The 17,338-nt window shown below is 38.7% G+C and overlaps 1 protein-coding gene across 2 annotated transcripts in view; it reads right to left on the bottom strand.

Moving 5' to 3' along the window:
• fech (ferrochelatase) overlaps nucleotides 1-17,338 on the bottom strand; it is a 45,952-nt gene that overhangs the window by 18,637 nt on the left and 9,977 nt on the right. For both annotated transcript variants that reach the window (XM_059989682.1, XM_059989683.1), the window contains 5 exons: nucleotides 15,503-15,622; nucleotides 14,226-14,374; nucleotides 8,748-8,882; nucleotides 6,363-6,469; nucleotides 5,029-5,127 (listed from right to left, as the gene is read on the bottom strand). In XM_059989682.1, coding sequence (XP_059845665.1) covers nucleotides 5,029-5,127; nucleotides 6,363-6,469; nucleotides 8,748-8,882; nucleotides 14,226-14,374; nucleotides 15,503-15,622 — 610 coding nt within the window. The remainder of the gene's footprint in view (nucleotides 1-5,028; nucleotides 5,128-6,362; nucleotides 6,470-8,747; nucleotides 8,883-14,225; nucleotides 14,375-15,502; nucleotides 15,623-17,338) is intronic.

Genomic DNA, 17,338 nt, shown 5'->3' with positions numbered 1-17,338 from the left:
AAAGCACCATGGTTTTCAAGGGATATTAGAAATTTGGTTCAGAAAAAGAGGGATGTCTACAATAGATATAGGCAGCATGGAGTAAAGGAATTGCTCGAGGAATATAAAGAATGTAAAAAGAATCTTAAGAAAGAGATTAGAAAAGCTAAAAGAAGATACGAGGTTGGTTTGGCAAATAAGGTGAAAGTAAACCCGAAAGGTTTCTAGTTATATTAAAAGTAAGAGGATAGTGAGGGATAAAATTGGCCCCTTAGAGAATCAGAGTGGTCAGCTATGTGTGGAGCCGAGGGAGATGGGAGAGATTTTGAATGATTTCTTCTCTTCGGTATTCACTAAGGAGAAGGATATTGAATTGTGTAAGGTGTGGGAAACAAGTAAGGAAGTTATGGAACCTATGACAATTAAAGAGGTGGAAGTACTGGCGCTTTTAAGAAATTTAAAAGTGGATAAATCTCCGGGTCCTGACAGGATATTCCCCAGGACCTTGAGGGAAGTTTGTGTAGAGATAGCAGGAGCTCTGACAGAGATCTTTAAGATGTCATTAGAAACGGGGATTGTGCCGGAGGATTGGCGTATTGCTCATGTGGTTCCATTGTTTAAAAAGGGTTCTAGAAGTAAGCCTAGCAATTATAGACCTGTCAATTTGACATCAGTGGTGGGTAAATTAATGGAAAGTATTCTTAGAGATAGTATTAATAATTATCTGGATAGGATCTGATTAGGAGTAGCCAGCATGGATTTGTACGTGGAAGGTCATGTTTGACAAACCTTATTGAATTTTTTGAAGAAGTTACGAGGAATGTTGACGAGGGTAAAGCAGTGGATGTAGTCTATATGGACTTCAGCAAAGCCTTTGGCAAAGTTTCACATGGAAGGTTAGTTATGAAGGTTCAGTCGTTAGGTATTAATACTGGAGTAATAAAATGGATTCAACAGTGGCTAGATGGGAGATGCCAGAGAGTAGTGGTGGATAATTGTTTATCGGGATGGAGGCCGGTGACTAGCGGGGTGCCTCAGGGATCTGTTTTGGGCCCAATGTTGTTTGTAATATACATAAATGATCTGGATGATGGGGTGGTAAATTGGATTAGTAAGTATAATGATACTAATGATACTAAGGTAGGAGGTGTTGTGGATAATGAGGTGGGTTTTCAAAGCTTGCAGGGAGATTTATGCTGGTTAGAAGAATGGGCTGAATGTTGGCAGATGGAGTTTAATGCTGAGAAGTGTGAGGTTCTACATTTTGGCAGGAATAATCCAAATAGAACATACAGGGTAAATGTTAGGGCATTGAGGAATGCAGAGGAACAGAGAGATCTAGGAATAACAGTGCATAGTTCCCTGAAGGTGGAGTCTCATGTAGATAGGGTGGTGAAGAAGGCTTTTGGAACGCTGGCCTTTATAAATCAAAGCATTGAGTACAGAAGTTGGGATGCGATGTTAAAATTGTACAAGGCATTGGTAAGGCCAAATTTAGAATATTGTGTGCAGTTCTGGTCACCGAATTATAGGAAAGATATCAATAAATTAGAGAGAGTGCAGTGACGATTTACTAGGATGTTACCTGGGTTTCAGCACTTAAGTTACAGAGAAAGGATGAACAAGTTAGGTCTCTATTCATTGGAGCGTAGAAGGTTGAGGGGGGATTTGATCGAGGTATTTAAAATTTCGAGAGGGATAGATAGAGTTGACGTGAATAGACTGTTTCCATTGAGAGTAGGGGAGATTCAAATGAGAGGACATGATTTGAGAGTTAGGGGGCAGAAGTTTTAAGGGAAACACGAGGGGTATTTCTTTACTCAGAGAGTGATAGCTGTGTGGAATGAGCTTCCTGTAGAAGTAGTAGAGGCCAGTTCAGTTGTGTCATTTAAGGTAAAATTGGATAGGTATATGGACAGGAAAGGAGTGGAGGGTTATGGGCTGAGTGCGGGTAGGTGGGACTAGGTGAGGTTAAGAGTTCGGCACGGACTAGGAGGGCCGAAATGGCCTGTTTCTGTGCTGTGATTGTTATATGGTTATATGGTTACATAAAGTCATGACAGAAAGAAAGTCTTTACCACAGCAGAGGTCTCTAAAATTAGTGGCCTAAGGAAAAAAAGGTTTGAAAGGGATACAAGGAAAATATTTTTACCTAGAGGAAGGTTACAATCTGGAGAGCACTTCCTGAACTGGAGAAGGATTGTGCTCTCCATAACATTTCAAAAGCACACAGATGGGTATTTCAATTGGCAGAGACGAAGAAGTTTATGTATTAAGTGCTGGAATATGAGATTGGTATAGATAAGATTCACAGGCATGATGGGCCACAGGACTCCATTCTGTGCTGTATCACTGCTTCTCTCTATGACCAACCATTTTGCTTTGTATCAAAACATAAAATCTAAATTCATTACTTAGGAAATGCTCAACATGTTGGCCCATTGCGCTTGTACAGCCTCAAAAAGAAACAACTCAATTACTTGGACATTCAGCAGTTTATTTCAAGGCAGTCTGAACCAAGTCCCCATCCTCCCTTCAGCATGCAATTTCTTTCTCAATACACAGAAGTCCATTCAAGTTTCATGCAGAGCATGACAATGAAAAATCTCCAAATGCTGCAAATAGAGTCAAAGAGTCAGCAATTCATAGAGCGCCACAGCACACCAAAAGGCTCTTTGGCCCATCTAGTCCATGCCAACCTGATCTTCTGCCTAGGCCGGGGGTCGGCAACCCGCGGCTCCAGAGCCACATGTGGCTCTTTTACGTCTGTGCTGCGGCTCCCTGTTGCTTTGGGAAATAATTGGTCATTATTTAATTAAAATGTATTTTATGTTAGTTTGTTAGTTTTTGAAATGTAATTCTAAATTTGAAGATTATGGTGATCTTGTACAATCTAAATAAGACGTTGTGGCGACCCATTTCCTGACACATCCAAACCGGCTCACAATTAGCCAGCATTCAGGCTAAGGGAGATAGCCTACGGGGGTTTGTGACTCCGTGTCTTTTGCAGCATCCGCGCCCATGGGGGGCGGGTTGAGGGAGGCTTAAAAGCAAGGCTGTTTAGTTCGAATAAAGCTATCTTTGACTGCAGTTTACTGACTGCGTGTAGCACACCGCTACGTGTTTTTATCGCTGACTGTCCAGAGGGGAGGTGCTGAAACGCTTTGTCGCGTGTCTGGAAGAAGTGAAAACTTTTCTGGGCAGCAAAGGGCTCACCTTCCTGAGCTGGAACAGCCAGAGTGGCTGGAAAAGCTACACTTCATGGTAGACATGACAGCACACCTGAACACAGCTCTTCAGGGGTAAGGACGTACAGCCCTGCACATGTTGGAGGATGTTTTGGCATTCGAGCGCAAGTTGACAGTGCTTGCCAGAGATTTACAGAAAGGCACATTGTCTCACTTCCCCAATTTGAGGGAGTTCAAACAAGGTCACGACATGATAAATTCGGAGTATTTACATTCTGCAATCATCGCAATGCAAACATCGTTTGGGAAACGCTTCTGTGAGTTCAGAGAGGAAAAAAACACATTATCCTTCCCGGTCACTCCCCTAAGCATCGATCCATCCCTACTGAATACGACTGCATTGTCAGGTGTGAGTCAACCTGACCAAGTATGATAAATATTTTAATTGCCTATTATTTTACGTATATTCATATGTTTTCATTGTTCAGTGAAATAGTCCTTTTATTTTTCAGGTTGACAGCTGGCTGACGTTACTTTTGGTTTGCTGCTGGCGGCAAATTTAAGTTTGGTGTTTTTCATAAATACAAGAAGGACTCAAATAGACGTTGAGTATTTTACTTAAAAGTAACCTTCAACCCAACATCTTTTTTTCGGAGTTCAAAATGTTTTTGTTGTATGCAGAAATGTAATTTCGTTTTCTCTGCAGGAGTTCATCAATTTCATAAATGCAACACATTATAGTTTGTTTATATATAGCATAAAGGCAAAACAAAACATTGTATGCAGTGTTATTTCATTTTAAATGTCAAATGGGTTTTGCGGCTCCCAGTGTTTTCTTTTCTGTGGGAAACGGGAACAAGTGGCTCTTTCAGTGGTAAAGGTTGCTGAACCCTGGCTAGGCCCATTGACCTTCATCTGGACCATATTCCTCCAAACTCTATATACCTATCCAAACTTCTCTGAAATTTTACAATTGAACCTGCATCTACCACTTCCACTGACAGCTCATTCTATACTTGCACCACCCTCTGAATGAAGAAGGTAGTTCTGGGAATTTTTACAATATTTTTCTTTCAATTCTACTTTACAGCTTTACAGAAAATTCTGCCTCACACACACACTGGCATTTTTTCATTTTAAAAATATGCTTATGCTTTTCGAAAAAGAGTGAAATGTACTTCCAACAAACTACTAAAGACTGTTTCAGTAAATTGAAAATTAACATACTTTCATCTCAAGCCACTAAAACATTTAAGTAAGCACATCCATAAATCTAAATCCAAGGGTACTTTTGACAAATGCAATCTGAATTTATATTATTATAGATACAGAGTGGACTAGGCCCTTCTGACCCAACGAGCCGCAACACCCCACAACCACCGACCAATTTAATCCTGGCCTAACCACAGGATCAATCAACATGCTAACCAGTACATCTTTGGAACATGCGTGGAAACCAAAGCAAGTGGAGGAAACCCAACCACTCACGAGAAGAGCACACAAACTTCTTAGGGGATGCCCAAACTGAACTCCGAACTCCATGCCCTGAGCTGTAATACTGTCGCACTAACCACAACACTGGCTTGGCACCTTAATTGAGTCATCAATCTCCTAGTATTCTTTGAATTAAATGTTTAAAGTACATGGGATTTTAAACACTTAATTCAAAGAATTAAGAAAAAAAATATTTATTGTCACAGGAAATGATTAAAAATTGATGGGTCTTCATCAAGCTTGTCAAATATTGTTTGGCAATGTAGACTACGAGGACAAAAATGTGTTAAAAACTCAGCAAACTGTAATATTGTCTTTTCTGACATTTTTCACTCTTTTAAGTCCAAGATTTGTTTAAGCCACTTACGGACATAGGCAATGAATGAGCAGAGAACAAAATAACTACATCAGCCCTTTTGTCCGGTGGAAATCGATCAAGTTCCTGCCGTATATGATCCGCAAAACACTAGAAGACAAAACACACAACTGTTACTCACGATAACTTAAAGCAAAGACACTTACCGATAATAAATATGGAATATCACCCATAAAATCAAAGAAAACTGATCACTTTGCTCCAAACAAGGCATTTTTAAAAAGTACTGTCCAAACATTTAAATGAACTGTAAAAAGCAAATGTACACTCATGGCCACTTTATTAAGTATACCTGCACACCTGCTTGTTGATGCAAATATCTAATCAGCCAATCATATGGCAGCAACTCAATGCATAAAAGCATGCAGACATGGTCAAGAGGCTCAGTTGTTTTTCAGAACTATCAGAATGAGGGAAAAGTGTAATCTAAGTGACTTTGAATGATTTATAGTGCCAGGTGGGGTGGACTGAGTATATAACAAACTGCTGATCTCCTGGGATTTTCACACAATCTCTAGAGCTTGCAGAGAGTGGTGGGAAAAACAATCCAGAGTTGCAGTTCTGTGGGCGAAAGTGTCTTGTGAATGAGAGATCAGAGGAGAATGGCCAGACTAGCTCAAGATGACAGGAAGGTGACAGTAACTCAAATAAAAGCGTGCTATAACAGTGGTGTACAGAAGAGCATCTCTGAATACCCAACGCGCCAAACATTGAAGTGGATGCACTACAGCAGCAGAAGATCACACTGGGTTCTACTCCTGTACCTTAAAAAGTGGCCAGTGAATGTATAGGTGACTGACATTATAAGCTCTATTATCTAGGCTAAATTAAGACATGGTATTCTTTTAATTCTTCCAAGAGAAGCACAACAAACTGGTAAAGCAAAATTGTTACAGAACAGCAATGAAGAATCCTTCAATATCGGTGTGCAATGATATTCCTGAGTCTCCACCGGGACTTGCATGACTGATTGTAGTGAAAACTGAGAGGAAGCTACTGACATGATGAACGAAGCCCTGAACACTACAAGAGATCGAGGACCTTCATTGCTACCCTAAATGCCAGTGGCAAAACAGGCAGTAAGTAGTATTATCTCTTTAGTTGATTTCACGAAAGAATAGGTTCCTGATTGAGTGCATATTGTACTTTGCAACTAGAGCTTTCATAGGTGGAACTAGAGAAATAGTACACCTCATAACGTAAACTAAAATGTTGTAGTTGATGCCCAGCAGGAAAATGGCAACACCATTTTATTTCCTCAAATGCAAATTATAAACAAGAGCAAATTGGCAAAAGGTATCATATAATTTGCTGATCCACCTTACCTGAATTAATAAGGGATGTGTTGGCCACCTGTCTATAGTACTCCATTTCATCTTCGGTGCAATGCTCTTGCTATTATAATATCGATAAATGGCATTTAAACTACTCCCTAAAAAGAAAGTCAATAATCAAAGTCACATTACTTCTCAACAGTTTTCAATCTGGTTAATCAACGCTTGATAAGTGAAATGATAGGCAACACTTAAATAAAATGTGTTTCATTTTAAATTGAGATGAAAAGTACTAGGGCTTTCATGTTCAGTTCTGCTAACAGTGAAGAAACTGTATAACTCAAGTTTTTAAAAAAAAAGTTATTTAGAGATACAGCATGGTAAACAGGCTCTTCCGGTCCAATGAGCCACCCAATTATATCCACATGACTAATTCACCCAGCAAACCATATGTCTTTGGACTGTGGGAGCAGCAGCCCTGGCATTCATGGGGAGAACATACAAACTCCTTACAGACAGCAATGGCAACTGAACCCGGGTGTCTGGCACTGTAATAGCGTTACACTGTTACGCCACCATGCCTTCCCAACTCGGGTTCAAAGTAAATTTATTATCAAAGTACATATACAATATATACATGGAAATATTTTTTTGCAAGCAAACTCAATAAATCCAATGACCATAATAGAATTGATAAAAGACCGCAATCAACTGGGTGGACAATCAGCGTGCAAGTATAAGAAATAATAATAATAAATAAGCAACAAGTATATCAAAACATGAGATAAAGGGTCTTTGAAAGTGAGTTCATAGGTTGTGGAACAGTTCAATAAAGGGGCAAGTGAAGTTATCCCATTTGGTTCAAGAGCCAGTTGATGGGTAATGACCACTCCTGAATCTGGTGGTGTGAAGTTCCTATACCTTCTTCCTGAGGCACAAGCAAGAAGAGAGCATGTCCTGGCTGTTGGAGGTCCCTGATGATGGATGCTGCTTTCTGTTGACAATGCTCCATGCAAATATGATTAATGTTGGGTAGGATCAAGAGTTACCAAAAATGTTTGGTTGAAGTTATTGCTATGGGAGCAGGGGCACACCAGTTACTGAAAGCAAAGGTTCACATACTTTGTCCAACAAATATATATAATATTGGATAATTTTTCTTAATAAATAAATGAACACATATAATGTTTTGTGTTATTTATTTAATTAGGTTCTCTTTATCTAGTTTTAGGACTTGTGAAGATATCACACTTCAGGCCATATTTATGCAGAAATATAGAGAAAATTCTACAGGGTTCACAAACTTTCTAGCACCACTGCAGGTGTTCCAGTGAATGAGTCACAAGAAGTTCTATGAAGTAGTTAAGAAGGCACAATGTATTTTGGCCTTTATTGCAAAAGGGCTGAAGTTTAAAGAAACAGATAGGGAGGTTTTGCTACAATATACAGGGGATTGGTGAGGCCAGACCTGGAATACTGTGCACAATTTTGGTCACCTTACCTAAAAGCAATACGGCAGCAATGAGGAAAAAGCAGAGAAAACTGCAGATCCTGGAAACTTGGAGTAACACACACAAAATGCTGGAGGAACTGAACAGGTCGGGCAGCATCCATGGAGGGAATGAACAGTCGACATTTCAGGCTGAGACCCTTCGTCACAGTAGAATTGGAAGCAATTCAAAGGAAATTCTCGAGATGAGAAGGCAAGTCAAAGCAAAGAAGCTTCACTCTGTATTCCTTGGAACTTTAAAGAATGAGAGGTGACCTTATTCAAACAAGATTCTAAGGCAGGGGTTCTCTACCAGGGGTCCTTGCTTAATGGTATTAGTCTACAGCATAAAAAAGTTGTGAACCCCTGTTCTCAGGGGAGTTGACAGGCATGCTTTCATTAGTGGCAGAATCACCAACAAAAGGATGTAATTGCAAGAGGTCAGCCATTTGAAATTGATGGGTACAGAAATTTATTTGTTCGGATGGCAGTGAATCTCTGGAAATCTCTCACTCCTAGAAGAATCAGGGAAGGTTATAAGAAAAACACAAAATGGTGACCGAAAAATATTTGAATAGAATTGACAACCATTGGAACTGGGGACAGGACTGATCAAATTCAATGGCAGAGCCTGGTAGCCTACTCTTGCTTCCATCTCCATCTGTTTATGTGAAAAGTGTTCAGATTGAAACTCACACCAGTTTATTCCACAAACTCATATTCTGATTAGATCCTTTGAACATACTGAACGTCAGTTCAAAGAACCAACAATAAATCATGCTCATCATAAATCTGAATTAAGGACAAACTTGGCCATGAACTTTGATAGCATTCTCTGTTCATATCATTTTTATGCCAGAAATTCAGAAATTAGCTTAACACTAAAATATAGCTGATTTTCTAAATGTATAGGATGTTATTGAATAACATTGTTCAATAAGCATTACCTGTGGTCGAACAGCTATACTGAGGATACTGTGTAAATGCCACTGCTCGCTCAATCCCATCTTTCTCCATCTCCTCGACTGCTTCTTCCGTTAATGGATGAACGTATCGGAAGCCAATGTAAAATTTGTGCGGTGCTGAAAATATTAGTTTAAGTTGCTTTGTTAATTTCATCTAATGAAAATGGCAAAGGAACAATTTAGGCAAGGTTTTAAAAAAAAGCTATGTTTTAATAAATAATCAGAAAGTCAAATGGACCAGCCATTTACAACTAAAGTTACAAGGTCTCTCCAGGTCAACTGCATGGCAATGGGATGGTCAATGTTTGGGTTCGATTGATTACTTTGCCACTACAGACGCTGTCTGAGTTCTTCCTACTGAGTTCTCTTACTGAGTTCTTCCAGCAAGTTACTTTTGTGCTCCAGATTCCAGTATCTGTAATCCTGTGTGTCTTGATTAAAATGTGTCACAGGAAAGATCAGCAATGCAAGAGAGGTAGAAATGCATGACCTAGAAATACACTGCACTAAACAAGAAATAGTAACACACCTTTTAACCACTTTGAGAAAGTAATTGACATATTACAAGTTCATCCAATGCCTGTTATTTTAATACCAGTTTTCCAAATATAACCACTAGATGGAGCCAAGAGACAATCCTAAACCAATTACTGGGCTAGATCTTGTGCACTTTAACATCCTACTGCCAAAAATTTCTATGTATTTTCTTTATATCCATTCAAGAGTTCATTGACACAATTTAAATGTTGATTGCTTATTGCTAATTCATACATTGTGATTCAGTGATAATACAGAACTAGAACACAAAACATCACAGTACCATCCAGGCCCGACGATGTTGATTCAACCCTAAAATCAGTCTATCCCTTCACTCCCACATAGACCTCCAGTTTTCTATCATCCATGTGCCTAAGAGTTTGTCTAGTGGCCCTAATGTATCTGCCTCTACCACCACCCTCAGCAGTGCGTTTCATGCACCCATCACTCTTTTAAAACAAAACTCATCTCTGAGACCCCCTCCCCATATTTTCCTCCAATCACTTTAAGATTATGGCCCTTGAGTGGTGATACACTTTTCTCACTCAGGATGTGTTCTGGAGTGGGAATTGCAGCTGATGAGGTTCACAAGGATCTCATGTCTAGAGTATTTGCAGTTTTGGGAAGTGCTAGCTAAGAAACCTTAAGTCAGAACAAGCTAGAATAAAGGTGTGAATGCCAAAGCAGCCTGAACAATTTCAGAATTCTTGAGCATTGTTGCAGCTAGACTCGTTTGAAAGAGTTGTGAGGTAATGTTGCAGCTCTATAAAATGCAAAGTAACCCACTCTTAGAATATTGTGTTCAGTCTTATCATTGAAAGGATGTGGAAACTTTAGAGGGGTTGCAGAGATTTACCAGGATGCAGCCTGGATTAGGGAACATGGGCTGTGTGAGCTAAGACTTTTCTCTTTTGAGCAAAGGAGGATGAGAGGTGGCTTTATAGAGACATGCAAGATGATAAAAGGCATAAATCAACACCTTTTTCTCCCAAAGGCAGAAATGGCTCATACTAAGTGGCCTAATTTTAAGGTGATTGGAGGATTGTCAGAGGCAAGTATTGCTTACACATGGAGTGGTGAGTGCAAGAAGATTTGCTGCCAGAGTTGGTGGTACAGGCAATAACATTGCGATATTCGTGAAACTCCTAGATAGGCATATGGGTGAAAGAAAAATAGAGGGCTACCTGAGAAGAAGCAAATTAGTGACATTTAAGAGACTCTTAGATAAGCACATGGATGAAAGAAAAATGGAGAGCTATGTGGGAGAGAAAGGTCAGATTGATTTTAGAGTAGGTTAAAAGATCAGCACAAAATCGTGGGCCAAAGGACCTGTACTGTGCTCTACTTCACTATGTTCTCAAAATAAATTACCTGTTCTGACAAGAGGACAGGTCTTTGATGGTGATTATGGCAGCTGTAATGTATTAGCATGAGATGATTACATCTGGAAACAGCTATTTGTACCAGGTTCAACTTGAGGTAGTGAAATAGGGGAATCTTTTCCCCTCAATTCTCATGGCAATGGATTTTACCACAGCTCAATGTCACAGCTGGTCAAAGGTACCTGCACCTCATTTTTGCAATTCAGCTCCTGCGGCAATTTTTGACCAGAGATTCCTTTGCATACCGCAGCCAAGAAACACATGCAGAGCCCAGGCTGAACAGTGAGCCAATTCCCTGCATGCATTTACCACACCTTCTCTCATCTTGATGAGAACAACTGCGGTGGTAATTGGTCCAATGGGAGATTATCTTCCCAATTATAACAATTATTTTTTTTCATCTTTACACTTGTGTACTCTAAATGACATTAAACAATCTTAAATGTTGATTCTTAAGATGCCCAGCTTTTAATGTCATAAAGTCAAATGTGACATTAATGGCAAGAAACTGCTGGGATTTAGTGACCGTCAATGCTAAATGTATCTCCTTAACCAGTTAGGCTGAAAGATTACAATGAAGAACAAAGAAGAGGGCAAACTAGCAGTAAAAATAACCAAATAAATTAAAACTAAGTATTGAATGATTAACACAATTTAAATTTCAGAAAGCAGTTCATCTATAGAAGGAATGAATTCCATTGATTTGAACTTGCATTCAATATTGAACATAATCTTGGTATTTTAGTCATGCCTTTGACATTTATTCATATCTCTGGATCTAGCAGCTGGATTTACAGCTACTGTTAGTGGCTGCTCAATGTCCTGGAGTTCGACGTATTAGGCCAAGACTTAATTGCTTTTTGCTGGCTGTTCTACACAGAACCACTTGCAAGGTCATCTTGACAGGTCAGTGTGCATTGAAGACTGGAAGTCAGCAATGCACTTGTGGTTTTGAACCATGAATTTGACATCAACAGTAAGGTGACAGACAGGAGGGACTACATTTTTGGTCCAGTAACTTTATGCCCACTATGACTTGTGTTAGTAGCATAGAATTACTCATTTGAAATAGGTTAATAACTATCATTCCTTCTAAATTATTTTATTTTTTTTTTACAGTTGCGCAGACCAATAATTTGTGACAGTGTTATAACTTGAAGCACTGATAAGGTAAATAAGTTGAAGCTCTAAAATGCTTCTAAGTAAAGGTTGCGATATATTTATTACTTTATCAACATTATATAAAAGGAAATTCCAGTTGTGTGGCAACAAAGGCTATGTGTGTGGGAGCATTTCAGTTGCTGCACAGCTGTGCATCCACACAGCTTAGAAGGAACAGTGGTGATAACTCAGGATGAAAAGGGAACAGAATATTTTTTTCTAATTGTAAAAAGCAGCAACCTTTATAAATTAGTGTTAACTGATTAGTTTTAAACACATTTTTAATAATTAACTTTTAAATTATATAAATTTATTTAACCTCAAAATCTGAAACAAAAACCAAAAATTCTTGGCTCATTCATTCTGTGTAAAAAATAAATTCCCTATTTTCGAAAAAAAGGGGCCCTCAAGCTACTTTGTCATTACCTTTGCTTAGTTTTCCTTGCATATTTGCTTGAAACATCTCAGCATGCAAGTTAGCAATGTTTATACAATGAAAACAGTTTTTCCAGTAGACTGTCCATCTATTCAAAACTTTAGTATCTGTGTTTGAACAAAATAACTTACAAATAAAACTTAATTATGTTGCATTGTAACATAAAAAGTGCTATTGAAGTCTCTATGAAGAGAAATTAATGTATCAGCAGATTGAAGAACTGACTTTATTATTTAATTTTCATGGCAGTTCATGAAATGTTCATGCACTTTAGACAGCAAAGTAGATGTTTCAGGCTTCAGTTACACTTATCTATTCAGTTCAGGATGACACCTCAGGCTTAGTTACTGACTTGCCGCTTATTATCCCCTGACTACAGTGCCAAGATTAAGGAAGGCTTGATGGGTGTGCATTTTTTGCTAATTCTTAGAATTAGCAAAGCCTCAAACCATCTAACAATCCAGAGATACGAAAATACAAAATTCACAGAATATGAACCACTACGACACACAGTACAGGTCCTTCAGGCCACAAAGTTGCGCTGACACTTTTAACCTACACTTATGCTCCCCTTAATTCACTTCAGATATTTATCTTAAAAAGTCAAAGTCCAAAGCAGCAATTCAACATCACACTCTGGCAGCTACTTCCAAAATCTTTATAGCAATTTTTTAGAATTTATTTCCTGCTATCCAAAAAAGATGTGTGAATTTCAAACGACCATCTGGTCAAATCTGAGCCAATTTATTTTGCTTGATGTTAGTTTGCTTTGTGAAACTAAAGTCACAATTTACAGTCCCCACAGTTCCAATGGTACATTTCTTTAATTAGCTTCTCAGGTGGTGTTCAAGTATTTAAAAAACACTAGAGGATCCATTACAAGTTCAAAGTACAAAATCATTGTGTTTGTGTGACAGTAAACTACTCAGAATTTAAACAAGTTGGGGAAGATCTGTAATTGTTTTCAGGTAAGGAAATTTACACTGCAAGACATTTCCTAAAAGCTGCGGTCAATTTAAAATCTGACTCAAAACCATGAACCCAGCAACAGAAGACTGGAATCTGATGTTTGTTTATGAGTCTTTAAACAGCTTTTTTGTCATCTTACGAAAGGAGGGAGAAGACAGAATGTCTGGGTTGGAGATCTTGATGGCAATGTGTCGTATACCACACTCAAGAGGTTGGAAGGCCATGGGGGGAGGTGGACAAATAATCTAAATATCATGAAACAAACAGGCTTGTAAATCAATTGCCAGTTAGTTTTCAAACCTTTGATGTGGTGTGTAAAAAAAATATTTCAAAATCACTACTTTGTTAATTTTCAGGTTGCAATTCTCAAGTACCAGGGATCAACCTTATTCTGGCTCTTAGAAAAGTGACCATTTTGCTCTCTTCTTGCACTTTTAAAAAATATTTCTTCTTGTAACTTATAGCATATTTTTTATTCATCGTACTGTACTGCTACCACTACACAAATCTTGTGGAATATCTCAAAGAAAATAAGTCTGAAATAATACTATAACTTTCTAACAGATTATCCATAATTATTACAGAAATATTGGTTATGTTGGCAAAAGGCTTAGTAACAGTATGAATGGCATGCATTACAAAATTGGAGGTATTAAAGAACCAAACACAGATGGAATACGTAAGCAAGTGAAATGAAAAAAGGATCCATCGCTGAATATTTCAGAGGTCTCAGATGGCAAATGGGGCAAAAAAATCTGATCAGGTTTTTGATCTTTGCTGCTGACTGAAGAGATCAATATTCAGCCTGTTTAATTCAATTCAAAACACCTATTCATGATTGAAAATAGACAAACATTGCTGCAACACAGGCGTTGGTCACAGGATATGTTAAAAATCAATACCTAGGCTCTCATAATACATATCTGGGAAATCAATCATGTTTTGCTGTTGGAATGTTATGTGTTAACATAATACCTGTTTCTGGAGATATTTCATCAAGCAGTTTTACCATGCCATCTCCTTGCATGGCCGTCCACTTTTTAATCGGAGACCCTCCACCAATCCTGTCGTACTGTTCCCGAATTTTTGGAGTACGGCGCTTTGCAATGAAAGGAGCAAGTTTACTGGGGAAAAAAAATTCTAAAGGTTAACTTGCCCATTTCACTTCCCATGAATGTCTCATGAAGCATCACAGCCATTCCAAAAGGGGTTTACAAGTTTAAATATGGATTACAAGTTTCTTCTTCACCATCAGGAGAGGAGGAGGGGGCTTATTTTTCTTGAAGGCAAAATTTAACTAAATGCTTCATTTTCCTTTCCTAGGTCATCCGTAAAATCAGTCAATTGCCCCCCCCAAAAAAATCACACATTAAGAGCACTATCTGAAAGGACTGCTGCAAAGTTGTTCCACAATCAAAATTCAGAAAGCAAATCTTATAATTGCTAAATGCATCTAAGCAAAATCCATGTACAAAGATATATGGAGTCATTGTTTTACTGAGGTTCATGTGAATGGCCACAATAAGGAATGTTCAATGTACAGAACACCAACACGATGCAGTCAACAGGAGTGCAAAGATCAAATATGTAATCGTTTGGAAAATGACATAAACCACATGAACAGATGAACAATGGAGAGCATTATGACTAGTTGCATAACCATCTGGTATGGTGGCACTAGAAAAAGCTGTAGAAGGCTGTAAATGCAGCCAGGTCCATCTGTGGGCACTAGCCTCCTCACCACTGAGGTCATCTTTAAAAGGTGATGCCTCAAGAAGGCAGTAACCATCATTAAAGACCCTCACCAACCAGGACATGCCCTCCTCTGATTACTACCATCAAGGTGGTGGTGGTACAGGAGCCTCAAGACATACACTCAAACTTTCAGAAACAGCTTCTTCACCCGACCATCATGTTTCTGAATGGACCATGAACCTGTGAACACCTCACTTTTTCCACTACTATTGTAACCTGTTTATTAAAAAAAATGTATCGCACTGTACTGCTGCCACACACCAAAAAATTTCACGTCAGTAGTAATAAATCCAATTCTGAAATGAAAACAAAGCCCAATACAAGTTCAAAGAGAAGCATCTCATCTTCTAATCTCATCTTCACAGTTCTCAAAACCCCAAACATGAATTCAACAATTCCAAATAATCACATTTTCAAGCTTGTGACAGTATTGGAAATTAAAGGAATTGTTTTTCGTTAAAGTAAATTTTAACATTATTACAAATTGTACTATTTACCTTTGGGCTGGAAGGGGGATAAGGTCCTTATCCATGAAAAGCCGAAGCAAGAAATCATGAACATCATCTAATGTTTCAGGGCCACCCATGTTCAACATGAGGATGCCAGTCTTGGGTTTTCTAATAAAACAATAGAACATGGTCATCTTTACACAGAGCAAAATGTATAATGCAAGTTATTTGTCATAAAAATGCACAGAAGTAGACACAGTAAGCTTATACAAGACATAATAATTTGGAAATAAAAAGCAAAGGATAGACAAAGGGTCAGTGGATGTTGTTTACTTGGATTTTCAGAAGGCTTTTGACAAGCTACTGCACACAGGGCAGCTAAAGTTAAGAGCCCGTTGTCCGACAGTAAAGATGTTAGCATGGTTAGAAGAATGGCTAACTGGCAAGAGGCAAAGATTGGGAATAAAGGGGTTGTTTTCTGTTTGGTTACTGGTGACAAGTGGTGTCCCTCAGGGGTCAGTGTTGGGATTGCTTCTTTTCATGTTCTATGTCAATGATTAATGATGCAATTGATGTGGCCAAGTTTGTGAACAATACAAAGATAGGTGGAAGGGCAGGTAGTATGGAGGAAGCATGGAGTCTGCAGAAGGAATTAGACGGATTAGGAGAATGGGCAAAGTGGCATTAAGAATATAGTGCAGGGAAGGTCATGATCATGCAGTTTGTTAGAAAGAATAAAGATGCAGACTGTTTTCTAAAAGGAGAAAATTCAAAAATCAGAGTTGCAGAGGAACTTGGGAGTTCTCATGCAGGATTCCCTACAAGTTAACTTGCAGTTTGAGTCAGTGATGAGGAAGGCAATTGCAAAGTTAACATTCATTTCAAGAAGAATTTGCTCGACATAGGTAAACAGTATACCAAACAGTAAACAGCTAGCTGTCCTTGTGACAGAACCTCAACGGTGCCAGGGTATTCATTAGTCTCACAGCTAACAGTTAGTTATACTAATGCTAACTAGTCATAAGTGAATTGAGCTGCACTGCCAGCTGAATATTTGTAGCTTTTTCTGGTTAAATGTCTCTGAATCTCCTGCTCTGACCTTCTAGAGTCAGAGAACATTGCAACACTTAAACAGGCTCTTTAGCTAGTTTGTGCCAAACTATTAACCTGCTTTATAGCCTTCCACACCCCTTCCATTCATACAGCTAACCAGATTTCTCTTAAATGTTGAAATCAAAACAGCATCCATCACTTCTGCTGGCAGCTCATTCCACACTTTCACTTCCCTCAGTTAAAAAGTTCCTCCTCGTGTTCCCCATAAGCATTTCACCTTAAACTTTTATGGTATGCTTGTCTTGGTTGCATAATGTTGAAAAGTTCATAGCTGCTCACTTCTGATAAAATCGGAGGCATAATACTGCATTTATAGGAGTTCTCTGCCTCTTGGGGTTTGCAGGGCATATTTTAAAACTCTTTGGAGTTGGGCATATTAGGCGTGTGCCTTTCTGGACAAGGGTGGACACTTATCAGGCATGCAAGAACTATATCTTCGCAAACGTCTCAGTTTCTACTTTAGATTCTTAAAGTTTATCTTGCATTTAAACATGGTGCTAGCTTGCTGGTTACCTCTGATATTTTACTACCCGTTGGAGAGAAGATTTAAACTTTTTCAGGGTAGGCATACCTCGAAGAGACTTTGCAATGGAGTAGCAAATCATAAACACAAGAGATTCTACAGGTGCTGGAAATCCCAAACCTGGGGTCCGTGGACCTCTCGGTTAATGGTAAGGGTCCATGGCATAAAAAAGGTTGGGAAACTCTTTTTTAGGACATGCCACATGTTGATTATTACCCACTAATCTATCTGAAAATTATCTGTTGCAC

This window comes from Hypanus sabinus, chromosome 14 (assembly GCF_030144855.1).
Source record: "Hypanus sabinus isolate sHypSab1 chromosome 14, sHypSab1.hap1, whole genome shotgun sequence".
Classification (NCBI taxonomy): domain Eukaryota; kingdom Metazoa; phylum Chordata; class Chondrichthyes; order Myliobatiformes; family Dasyatidae; genus Hypanus; species Hypanus sabinus.
Note: the sequence above shows the minus strand (reverse complement) of the source record. Positions and strands in the feature narration are given on the sequence as shown.